Below are 12,638 nucleotides of genomic sequence, written 5' to 3'. Positions count from 1 at the left end.
CCGCATTTTCAAGCGGCACAATCACAAGCAAACACCAGTGGCCTCTGTGGGAGGAGAAGAATTGTAGTACTTTAGCATATAATTAGTGACATATATATATTTCAGTATATAATAGTGACACAAGTGTTTGCTATGGTGTAATTCTTTAACTGATCAAATATAAACAATACATAAGTTAAGGTTACAAGTAACTTACGATTGGTGGTATGGCAGGAGAATAAATTTCTTTTGATCCTCACGAGCTCGATGCATCACTCTACACAAGTACTTGACAAACGCAACCTCATACCATTCCACCATGAAAGCATTAATTCTGCCGGGGTCGAAAAATGCACACGAGTTCACCTTACCTTTCGACGTATTCTCACGGCATTTTTCGACTAGGTACCTGAAAATCATCATTTTACATTAGAATATATATTTGAGTGCTATAAACATGATATAAATAATTTTTGGTCACTAACATGAGGAAAACGGTGATGACTCCTACATCGAGCCATTTATCGCTTGACGAGGCGGCCTGTAGAAAGTCATTGAATTCTTTGAAAGGAAGCACGACATCCCTGCCTTCGTGTAGAAACATATCGCGAGGGACAGTGAATGTAACATCCGTCATGCCCTCGGGTGCCTTAATCAAGTAGGCGTGGAGATCCCGCAAATCACTAAGCAAACAACTAACCTCTTCTTTGGTGAGCCCCGTACGGTCTAGTGGCGCATGAGGAGATGCTGGCGCATCAGCCCCGACGACTAATTCCAAGCTCCGTATTGGTGACAAAGCTTCATCCGCAGTGTTGGCAGCATCTCTTCATGTTTGTATCAAATTTTGTACCTTTTTCAAGTATTTTAAAAGAATAATTTGAATGTAACATAAGATATCCGTGTTTTATTTAGAGATTATCTTATCCAAAATAATATGATTCTTGGGCCATTGGACTATCTCCTGGCGGGCATCATCGAGCACCACCATACCATCGTCAGGGACAGGAAGATGTATTTTCGCAGCCCATTCCTGCGTGATCTTGTCAACCGTTACACAGAGATGGTTGGGCCTTAGTTGAACACCGGCTGAAGGAGGATATACAATGCCCTTAGCAATGGTGAGAGGAGTAGCACTGTGACATAAGACGAGGTCGCATGCTGTGGCCTCCTGCAATATATAGTTATCAACAATTAGTTGTTTTTCGAATGAAATATTGTCTAGTAACTTAATGACATTATCAAAATTACCTTTAGATTATGAACAAGTAGTGATTACCTTTAGATTGTCCAACTCGCCTAGCACTTCGGTCCCGGATGCTTGACTACTTCGCCGAATTCCTAGTGAAATAGGTGGTACGTGTTGCTCGGATGGCTGCCTAATTTGGTTCATTTCGTCCACCATCCTTGATTTCAGCTCAACCATCTTTTGGGTGTACTCCATTGTAATCTCCTGGCGTACCTGCGCCAACCTTGATTCCATCTCGTCTTTGTTAACTTTGGTACGAGGTCTTCTTCAGGGTTTGGTTCGTTGAATTCCTCATTCCATCCCCTGTAGGCCTCTCTGCCCCTAACTTGACCCGTGTGTTATGGATTCGGGAGCGCTAAGGACAAGGAATCTTCTTGTCTTGCGACAGTCCGGGCACCCGAATTGACCTCCTCCTCCACCTTCAAATGTTAATTAAAAAAATAGTTATAACAAAAGACTAAGTAATAATGTGTACAGAGTTATAATTTTGTTTGAATGACACAAAGTTATAACAAAAGACTCTTACCATTTTTTGAGCCACAGATTCCATTTCTTTTGGGAGTATTATCCTCCCGTCAGCGGTTATCTCGGATCTTCCCATGAGCCAATCTTGGCCCCTAGGATTTTGGATCCTAAGCACGGGTGAGTCAGAATCTTTGTTTTTGGCTTTCCACTAGTTTTTTTTTCTATGTTTTCATATAGCAAAACAAACAATTTCCAAAACAGACATTTAAAATCTAGAATTCCAAAACATATATAGCAATTTAAACTAAAAATTCATGTACACTAATTTATACAAAAATTATACAAATTTATATTGAGCATTACAAAAGTTAAATTCATATGTAAACTAAAAATTTCCATTAAGGACTGGAAGAGGGGACAAGTGGGTGGTTCTTTTCTTTTGGTGCCAGTAGAGTTTATAGAGGGTAATATGAAGATACATGTTTTAATAAAGAAAGAGTTGAATAAAAAGTTGGATAAAGGACCTTCAAAAAAAGGGAAGAGGTGGATATATGAAGGACCTTCAGAGCCGGATGAAGAGTCGAACGATCTCGTCCGACTCTTCATTCGACTCCTCATCCGGCTCTGAAGATCTTTCATCCACCTCTTCATCCGACTCTTCATCCAGCTCTGAAATGATCAGAATACAGAGAGAGAGAGAGAAAGAATTTTTTTTTTCAATAAATTGATCAAAACAACGCTGGAAGGAGAAGCACAATGTTTACAGAGGATAGCATGAAGATACATGTTTTAGGATTTGTCAGAATCTTCCTTATTCTCCTCTAAATCTTGCTAAGAGAGGAGAAGTACAAATTAACTTCCAAAAATCTCAGATCTGGCCTCCAAAAACATGTATCTTCATATTATCCTTCAAAAATACTTTAGCGCAAAAATCAGACCAATTAATTGGGAAAATGAAGCAATTCACATGGGAATTCGAGATGTAGGTTATCAATTATATCAGACCGCTCATCTTGATAGATTTGCGATCCAAAATAATTGATAAACCTAAATCTCCACCTATTAATTGTTAACTGTGAGAGGGAGAGTATAAATTGATTAAAACGATGCTCGAAGGAGAAGACCTTTTATATAAACAAAATCCTAAAATAACCTTTCAACACGGCTCTTTGTTAAACGTCTGTGTAGCTCTCTCAAGGATTTCTACACTGTTATTTAAACAAACATCCGTGTACAATTTTCACCTTTCTACAAGGCTTTTTATTAAACGTCTGCGTAGCTCTCACAGGCTTTCTACACTGTTATTTAAACAAACATCCGTGTATAATTCCTACCTTTCTTCACGGTTCGTTAATTAAATATCCGTGTAGCTCTCTCAAGGCTTTCTACACTGTTATTTAAACAATAAGCCGTGTACATTTCCTAATAAACGTCCGTGTAGCTCTCTCACGGCTTTCTACACTGATTCTTTAATAAATATCCGTGTAGAGATACCACATATATTTCAGGCACCCAAAAAATTACAAATTCTACACGTTTTTTATATAAAATTGCCAAATTCGTGTACAATGTGTAGTGTACAATGATCATTTTTGTAGTAGTGTTTGAAAAAGATTATTAAGTTACTTTATTTTTAATTCATCTCAACCCTATAATTAAGTATAGCATAATATTCCAGCTATCGCCATCTATCACGTATTAAAATTGGGTGCACGTCCTGGCCTATGTTGGCATTACATGAGTTGCTGGTATATGTATTACAATTTTTTTAGCTACTAGGTTCACTTACACTCAATAAGACATTGACATAAGAGGCGGAGCTACGTACAACTCATTTATTTTGTAAATTTTTGTAATTATGTACAATTTTCTATATAATATAGGATAAAATGTTGTATATTAATATTGATCTCCATTCGTAACAAATATTTTTTATATGATTGATCTCAATAATTTGAAAGTCTGACTCTGCCCTTGATTGACACACACACACACACACACACACACATATATATATATATATATATATATATATATATATATATTTGAGAAAATTATTTTAATAAGAGAAGGATATCCAGTATAAAACCGAAACCCATTCTTATTCCTCTTTCAGACCAAAGTCCAGTTGAAGCGTAGACGCGTAGTTATGTTGACATATTGGCAGTATAGGCAAGGACCAGTGAGTATATATACGTATATAATTATGAATGCGTATATAATTATCATGCAAATCATTGATTTCTTAGTTGTCATTACAGTGTTCAGATATAATTAATATCGTAATTAACACAAACAACTTTGGTTTTAGGTTAACTTGCAATCCAGGTAAATATTTTAATTATATGGTCGGTTTATTGGTCCTCCTTTCTGTTACTTAAAACTCACTTAATACTAAGTCGGTATTACAAAATTCAAGCGGGTGTACTACAGTATATAAAGGAAGGTAGCCCTTGGGCTTATTCCCAAACCAACTTCTTTACATATATCTTTAATCAGACTTATTCCTTTCTTTGAACCAACTAGAGGGTTACATGGCTGATTCTGAAAGTAGCAATGTTTATGGGTCTCATGAGGTACTTTTATCATCTTTTTGCTGTTTATTAATTAAATACCCAGAATTTTTGTTAGGTACTATACAATTAAATGTCCCTGTTTCAACAAGCAGCCTCTATTAATAATGCAAAAATAAACCATGCATCTCGTAACTGTCACTATGACAAATAGTAAAGTTTGTCCAAGACAAGTTCTTCTAGAAATGTACTTAAATAAACATTCTTATTTCTCACCTCTAATTACGACTGATCTGGAAAAAAAAAACCATTATTCTTGAATTACTAGAAAACAAAAGGAGATGTAGACAACGAGAACATCATACTGAACCCGAACTTCGACAATGGATCACTTGACAACTGGTCAGGCAGAGGTTGCAATGTCCAGGTGCATGATACCTTGGGGGACGGCAAGGTGGTCCCACAAATGGGCAAATACTTCGCATCAACTACCAACCGAACCCAAACTTGGAATGGGATCCAGCAAGACATCACCGACCGGGTACAAAGGAAGCTCGTGTATATGGTGACTGCCCTTGTGCGGTTGTTCGGGAGCAGCATTGCCCCTTCAGATGTGAGCGCCACTCTGTATGTTCAAGATTCAAATGGCAAAGAGCAGTATATAGCAGTTGCCAAGTGAGCAACTCTGTTCTTTTCTTCTCTGTTTTATTGTTTCGACTTCTCTTGAGGTGCTACAGAAATATATTTATTACATTTCAAAGCAATTTTTTTAGTTGGTAAAAGTGGAGACGATTTGGAAATTTGGTACACAACGTTTATCTGATATATCGCAGCTACTGCTGATATTTTCAAAAAAAGGTTTATCTGATAATTAACAAATGTGTCTTGTAAAGATTTAGTGTTGTTTACATCACTTTTACTCTAAAACAATATGCCAAAAATGCAGGGAATTTACACCGCATAAACATTAATTGTGTTACCCAGGGGAAAAAATGGACAGATTTACTTATAGAAAATAACAATAGAAAGCAAAGAACTGAAGTGGGAGGATTCAATTATTACCAAAATGATAAATAATTGAGCATAATCTTTTAGGAAATTTCACATCTATTATTTTTTTTGTAAGGTCGCAAGCATCGGACAAAGACTGGGTGCAGATCCAAGGAAAATTTCTTCTGAGTGGAACAATATCGAAGGCTGTGATATTCATCGAAGGCCCTCCACCAAGCGCTGATATCCTTTTAAATAGTTTGGTTGTCAAGCATGCTGAGAAAACACCGCCAGCTCCGGCACCGGACTTCTCTGTTAGTTCTTGTCCTCTTTTACATTTACATTTTTAATAACAAACTACAGTGTGGCCTCGTATTGCAATTTCTATTTTTTTAAAGCCCGAAGGACTCAACCCAAATTGCCTAGGCATTTTGATGCTCTTTTTAAGGCCTTCATACTAGGCTATTTTAAATTCTATATCACTTGGTCTTCAAAATCATGGCCTTAATTTATATGATCAAAGAACTATTTTCAGGCCTTTAATTGGGCGTTACTGGGAAACATTTTCTCCATTTTATTTTTCTTAACGAATCTCTATAATAATCTTTCTCTTGACTTGATTTATGTATAGAATGTTGTCTATGGAGTAAATGTACTACAAAATGACGACCTCACTGACGGCCTAAATAGCTGGAATACACTCGGCAACTGTACATTGACAGTAGCAGACGGTTCACCGCTCTATGTCCCTACCATGGCCCAGGAATCTCTCGACGTGCATGAACCCCTTGACGGAAAATGTATTCTTGTGACCAACAGGTCCCAGACATGGATGGGTCCACAGCAAGATGTCACCAATAAAATCAGCCCGTACGTTACTTACCAAGTTTCAGGTTGGGTTCGAATCGGGTCAGCGAAAAATGGGCCTCAGGTTATAAATGTGACAATCAATGTGGATTCACAATGGATCAATGGAGGCCAGGTTCAGGTTAGCGATGCGAGGTGGTATGAGATTGGCAGCTCGTTTCGAGTCGAACAACAGCCATCCAAGGTTATGGTGTCCGTTCAAGGTCCTGCAGCTGGTGTTGACTTGATGGTTGCCGGACTGCAGTTATTTCCAGTTGATCGGAAAACACGGTTTAAGCATCTAAAGCACCAGACTGAAAAGGTATGCATTACGATTTGCTTAATAAATAAGGCACCAACTAATTATTAGTCACTTTGGTCAAAACTAACATAAATCATGAAATCTGTTTTAGGTACGGAAGAGAGATGTCGTGTTAAACTTTTCAGGATCAACCGGGGACAGTCTGTCAGGCGCATCAGTTCGGGTTCGGCAAACCCACAACAGCTTCCCAATTGGCACCTGCATCAATCGAAGCAACATAGATAATGAAGACTATGTCTCATTCTTCGTCAAGAACTTCAATTGGGCAGTATTTGGCAATGAGCTCAAGTGGTACTGGACGGAACCGCAACAAGGCGTCATAAACTACACTGATGCAGATGAACTATTGGACCTGTGCAACAAAAATAACATACTTGTACGGGGTCATTGCATCTTTTGGGAGGTGCAAAATGCGGTACAATCATGGGTGCAAGCTCTGCCCAGTACCGACCTCATGAAAGCGGTGCAAAACCGAATCACGGGCCTACTGAATAGGTACAAAGGCAAGTTCCAGCATTACGACGTGAACAATGAGATGTTACATGGCTCATTCTACCAAGATCGGCTCGGCAAGGACATACGAGCAAACATGTTCAAAACTGCAAGCCAATTGGATCCTTCACCGACACTTTTTGTCAATGATTACAGCATTGAAGATGGGCATGATGCCCATGCTTGTGCAGATGCATATACACAGCATATACTTGGTCTACAGGAGCAAGGTGCACCGGTTGGTGGGATCGGAATACAAGGCCATATAAGCAACCCAGTCGGGCCGGTGGTGTCAGCCACACTAGACAAGCTAGGTGTGTTGGGGTTGCCAATTTGGTTCACTGAGCTTGATGTGGTGTCAGATAATGAGTTTGTACGGGCTGATGATTTGGAGGTGATGTTGCGGGAGTTATTTGCGCATCCGGCAGTGGAGGGAATCATGCTGTGGGGCTTTTGGGAAATGTCAATGTGGCGGCAAAACGCTCATTTGGTTAATGCCGAATGGGACTTGAATGAGGCTGGAAAGAGGTTCCTCAAATTGAAAAAAGAGTGGCTTTCGCACGCACGAGGACAGGTCGATGACAAAGGCGGATTTAATTTCAGGGGATATCATGGGAGTTACACAGTGGAGGTTGACACCACCACAGGAAAGAAGCTCACTCAGAATTTCACTGTCGACAAGGGGAATTCTCCATTGGTTCTCAATATAAGCTTAGGCAGTTGATAGATCGATGTGCTGTCACTAGCTAAAATATACATAGATATCATGGTATAGAATAAGGAGCAACTTTATTAATTAATTGTGCTCTTGGTGTGAAATATACTGAAGTAATATATAAAAGAAGAATTAACTAGATACTAAACAAATCATTGTTGTATTTTCTCATGTTTAAGAATTATTTACTACATTAAGGACTTGTTGATTAGTGTGTGTGTGTTATTGAAATAATGTATTACCAAGCTAAAAGTAAATTTCATGCCATTAATTTTTGTTGTATTATTAATTAAATGGATTAATTTCTCATGTATCCTTCAAGAGTTGTTGAATTTTTTATTTACTCTTCTACTCTTAGTTATATCTCACAAATCCGTCAACTCTTATTTATTTTTTTTTCTATTTATCCTTTGAATTAACAACCCACAATTAAATATTGTCTAATTTATTTGTTTTCCATTATACCCTTATTTTTTCTCTTTGATTTAAATTTTTGCAGAGGGCGCCATTATTGCGCATCCTCATGACTCTCCATTTCATCTAAAATTTCACTATTAAGTTGAAGTTTTAACTTGTTAATTTGATTTGATTCTTTTGGAAATGAAATTATCTCTTGCCCTTGAAAGGATTCATATCCCTAAACCACTTTCATTGGGCCACTTAATTAAATTTTGTTTAAAGGGCCGTGAGTGACTGTTAATATATCTTAGACCGTAACACCTAGCAACTTGAGATTTTGGGTAAAGATTAGTAGAGCAGTTTTGGCTTCATACACTGCGGTTTTGATTCTACCAATCTATTTATCCTCCAAGGAGGCGTGGTTCAGGAATATGAATCCTTTTAAGAGCAAGAAATAATTTCATTTACTAAAGAGTCAAATCAAATCAACAAGTCAAAACTTTGAAATTTTAGATGAAATGAAGTCATGAGAATGCATAACAATAGTGCCATTTGCAAAATTTAAATCAAAGAGAAAAAAATAAGGGTATAATGGAAAACAAATAAATTAGACAATATTTAATTGCGAGTTATTAATTCAAATAGTAAATAGAAAAGAAAAATAAGAGTTAAGGGATATGTGAGATATAACTAAGAGTAGAAGAATAAATAAGAAATTCAACAATTCTTGAAAGGTACATACATGAGAAATTAACTCTAATTAAATAATACATTAAACTTCAAACTTTGACAGCTCATGATTAATTCCTTGTTAAAACAGTTAAACAGTTGCAATTATCTGTTGATTTCTGAAATAAAAGCCTAGCTGTTCATTTAATATCACAAGTGTTGAACTGCATCTATAGACGGATACATGATTAATACCACAGCAACTATATATATGGAGTGACTTAATTAGTATTGGAGGGCACAAAAAAAAATATAAAAAGAAGTTATTAAGTAGGGTCTTTGGGAGATACTTATTATTAAGTAGGGTTTTGGGATATCTTAATTGTGGGGTAGAATAGGGAACGATCAATTGTGTTCGTGTGAGGAAGACAATTGCATACTTATGATACTTAGAAATGATAACCCAAAAGATGATCGAAAGATCATAAAACCTTTCAAAACACATTAGTAAATGTCCTAGACGCCTGCGGGTAGTGACAGTACCGTATGCGGGGTCATTATGTGGGACAATCTATACGGCACATGACAGTGACAATGCCGCATACAGGATAAATCTAGAGCGACATTTGAATATATTTTATCATAATAAGAAGGATAGTGAACCTGAACCCTAGAGAATCTCTATTTAATAATTTAGTCTAACGCTTATATTCGATTAGCAGCTCCACATCAAATCCAAACAAATACTCGTATAAACCAACCAACCAACCTAACTAGTTATTTTTTTTATAACCTAATTATACACTATATATTCCTATGGATCGACATCCCAATCTATACTACATGGTAGGATTATGCGCTTGTAATCCACCAACAAGTAGAAATTAAGATTAAAATGTATATTAATTTATACTAAAAGTAGTAGTCACGTTCTGGCTCATCAATACTAGTCTTCATTTTTAATCCTCTCACTTTACCTTCCAATTATTTCTTAGGAAAGATTAAAATCTTAATTCTTAACCTCTTAAAGAGGGTTGCCGAACACCCTTCTAGGGTTTATGTCACAATCAAAATTTCCAATCCCCAATTAGTTTCATATGCCCTGAATTCATTCTCCAATCTCCAATTAGCTTTATGCTCAACCAGTTAATTACTAAAAGTGAAGCCTATCATTATAAGGTATAAAGATAAGCCTGTCAGTACAAGGTATAGTCTCAATCAGTTAATTACTAATAATGTTCTTTAAATTAGAGTTCATAATTGTACATAAATTAGGGAAAGCTGATATTCTGATCACAAAAGAGAAGGATAATGCTCTGACATTGAAGAAAGCAAATTTGCAAATCAATCATGTGTTTTTGTTATATTTTATTTTCTATAAAATATGCAAACAACAACAATCTAGTTGATATTATCTAGTTTCTTTTATATTTGGATCCCGAAAAATATTCAACATATATAACTTAGAGAATCCTTCAACAGCTTCTGTATTATTTCTTTGCCTATTGATCATGCATTTGACTTTAATTTGACTTTCACAAAAACAAAACAAAAGAATAACGACGTTTAATGCATGTGCAAATATAGTTAGTAATTACTCATACATGCAAAATTGGAGCTCTTTTATCCAGTTTTCTATTTTAGAAATTTTTGCTTTATTTGTTTTATTATTTTTTTTATTAGTTTTATTAATATGTGTTAATTGTTGTAGAAATTAAGGAGAGTCACTGACGAATATGCCTCCCAGTATGCTTTGGTTCAAGGTCAAAAATCTTCAAGACTAAATCCATCCTCAAGTATGACAACTGCTACCCAGTCACCGCCCACGCCATCGCAACCGTTACTGCCACCGTCACTGCTACCGGAGGCATCCCACCCCCTTCCTTCACCAGCTCAAAACAAGGCGCACATAGTCCAGCTGCCACCGTCTCAACCTGATCCTCGTGCACACTCCCGAATTAAAAAAAGAAAAAAACTGACAAGTCAAGCATGAACAAAAACTGACATGTCTTATATATGTCAAAATGTCTTGAATCTAAATTAAATAGATTGGCTTAGTCCAAATATCAAAATTTATATTTTCAATTTGTAGTGTTTTATTTTATATGTTGTAATTAAATACTGCTTGCTGTTGTGATTTATTTTTATTGCTACAAAGGGAGATCTCAAACAAACATACACATTTATGTCTTCATGAACTTAACTTTTCCAATGATAGCCTCATGGAAATAATAAGTCTAACTTTAAAATAATATAAACTGAATCAATAAAACTTTTACAAAAGCATAGTGCTCCAGTATTTTCATAAACCATCACTATAAAATAATATAAACAAATTAAACAAAATATTTTCATAGGTAGCTCATGAAAATAATGTCTCCTAACTTCGCACTTATTTCCAAGGGCATGAGGCGAGGAATTTTCATGAACTTTAAATAAAATATAATATTTGGTATGTTTGACGGGTTGCGGGTCATGCCAAACTTTTTCCAAGAGAAGGAATAATACATTTCCATAGACACACACGGAGGATTTTGTTAGATATGTACTAACAGGCCAGAATATTTTTGGCCTTAATTAATAGTTAATTAATTATGGATTAGGTCTTTTTGGGCTGCATCAAACATGGGTCCGAAATAATCTGTTTTCTGATATGATCTGATAAGATATAATTGGATATGCATATCTGAATGGGTGCGAACTGAAAGGATGCAATCAACAGATGTATTGTATTATAAATATATTACATATGCTATTATCGGAAACGTTTTTCCAGAAAATCTATATCTCTATTTTCGGAAGAGAGTTTTATCTCTCTCTGTTGCATTGTTCGGATTAAAAGAGACAGAAAATAAAAGATTAGAAATTTCGGTTTTATTGGATGAAAACTGAAAATCAGATCTGTCTGAATTCGCTCTAATTCAGATACCGAAAAGGAAAACAGAAAGACAAGAAGGAGACTGCAAGTTGGCGCTAGCACTTCGACTTGCAGTTGTTTGTCAACCTGTTCGTGTGGATACTAATAGAGACGTGGCTGCAGTTGCTGTTGCGTGGATCCGACACAAGGTGTGCGAAACCAAAGAAGATTACTGCTAGGACTTGAAGTTTCCGCTGCGCGTCTAGTGGTAAACTCTGTTTTAATCCTAGAATTAGTTTTATACTTGGATTCTGATTTTCGGGTAGTGAACAAATCTGGAACTGTTTCGAATTGTTGCACTAAAACCTACCCGAAACCCCAACAGATTTTCATGCACTACTTGTTCCATGGGCCTACCTTTGAAAATGGTTTATGGTGTTAGAAACGCCGATTTTAATTCCATTGACCCTTCACATGAATGGAAATGCCTTTTCTCTCCATGCTAAAAACAAAAACTCTAGTAGTGATCTCCCTGCAGCGCTTGACAGAAGTGTTGATGGTAGCGTTTGGAGATGATTTGTTGCCAGCCACCAACTTGGGGAAGGGATTTCCATTTCGCCATGGAATCGCCTTAGTTAACGGGTCCGATTTGTTTTTTGAAATTTGGAGCGGCTACATTTTATCTAAAGTAAGAGTATTAACTCTATTTATAGAGGGAGCTTCAGATCTAGGTATTTTAATTGATCCGTTCAGTCCGATAAAGTTCCATTCTAATGGATAGTACAAAGTATTTGAGATTAGGGTTTCGCCTTTTGAATCATTAATTGATCCGTTCGGAACATTTTTGTCCGTTCCAAACGATAATATATTTCATTCCAATTCCGTGTAACATGAATTAGCGTACAATACGGTTGGCATACGTTCAGAACATAATTGACCTGGATGTTCCCTGGAGCGAACATAACTGATATGTTCTAAACGGTTACTAATCAGAACCATTTATTCCGTACTGAATGCTTGTCTATCCATCCGGAACCCATTCAATACATTATGTACTGAATGGTTTGCTTCCATTCTGAACGAATAGTTTCAGAAATCAACAATTTCAAATTTACTTTACTTTTCTATTTTATATTACAATTTTA

The 12,638-nt window shown here is 36.4% G+C and overlaps 2 protein-coding genes across 2 annotated transcripts in view; both read left to right on the top strand.

Annotated features, from left to right (window-relative positions):
* Positions 1 to 8,395, top strand: part of LOC144572159 (protein POLYCHOME-like) — a 76,850-nt gene extending 68,455 nt beyond the window's left edge. Inside the window, exon 4 of the transcript XR_013517694.1 lies at positions 8,384 to 8,395. The gene's annotated coding sequence lies outside the window, so the exon portion shown is untranslated. The remainder of the gene's footprint in view (positions 1 to 8,383) is intronic.
* On the top strand, positions 4,155 to 7,765 carry LOC144572511 (endo-1,4-beta-xylanase 1-like). The gene is made up of 5 exons (XM_078322107.1): positions 4,155 to 4,266; positions 4,532 to 4,878; positions 5,330 to 5,507; positions 5,825 to 6,361; positions 6,453 to 7,765. The coding sequence occupies exons 1-5, from the start codon at positions 4,225 to 4,227 to the stop codon at positions 7,575 to 7,577; spliced, it is 2,229 nt and encodes a 742-aa protein (XP_078178233.1). The 5' UTR covers positions 4,155 to 4,224; the 3' UTR covers positions 7,578 to 7,765.
* Positions 8,396 to 12,638: the final 4,243 nt, after the last annotated feature.

This window comes from Carex rostrata, chromosome 20 (genome assembly GCF_964058835.1).
Source record: "Carex rostrata chromosome 20, lpCarRost1.2, whole genome shotgun sequence".
Taxonomy (NCBI): Eukaryota; Viridiplantae; Streptophyta; class Magnoliopsida; order Poales; family Cyperaceae; genus Carex; species Carex rostrata.
Note: the sequence above shows the minus strand (reverse complement) of the source record. Positions and strands in the feature narration are given on the sequence as shown.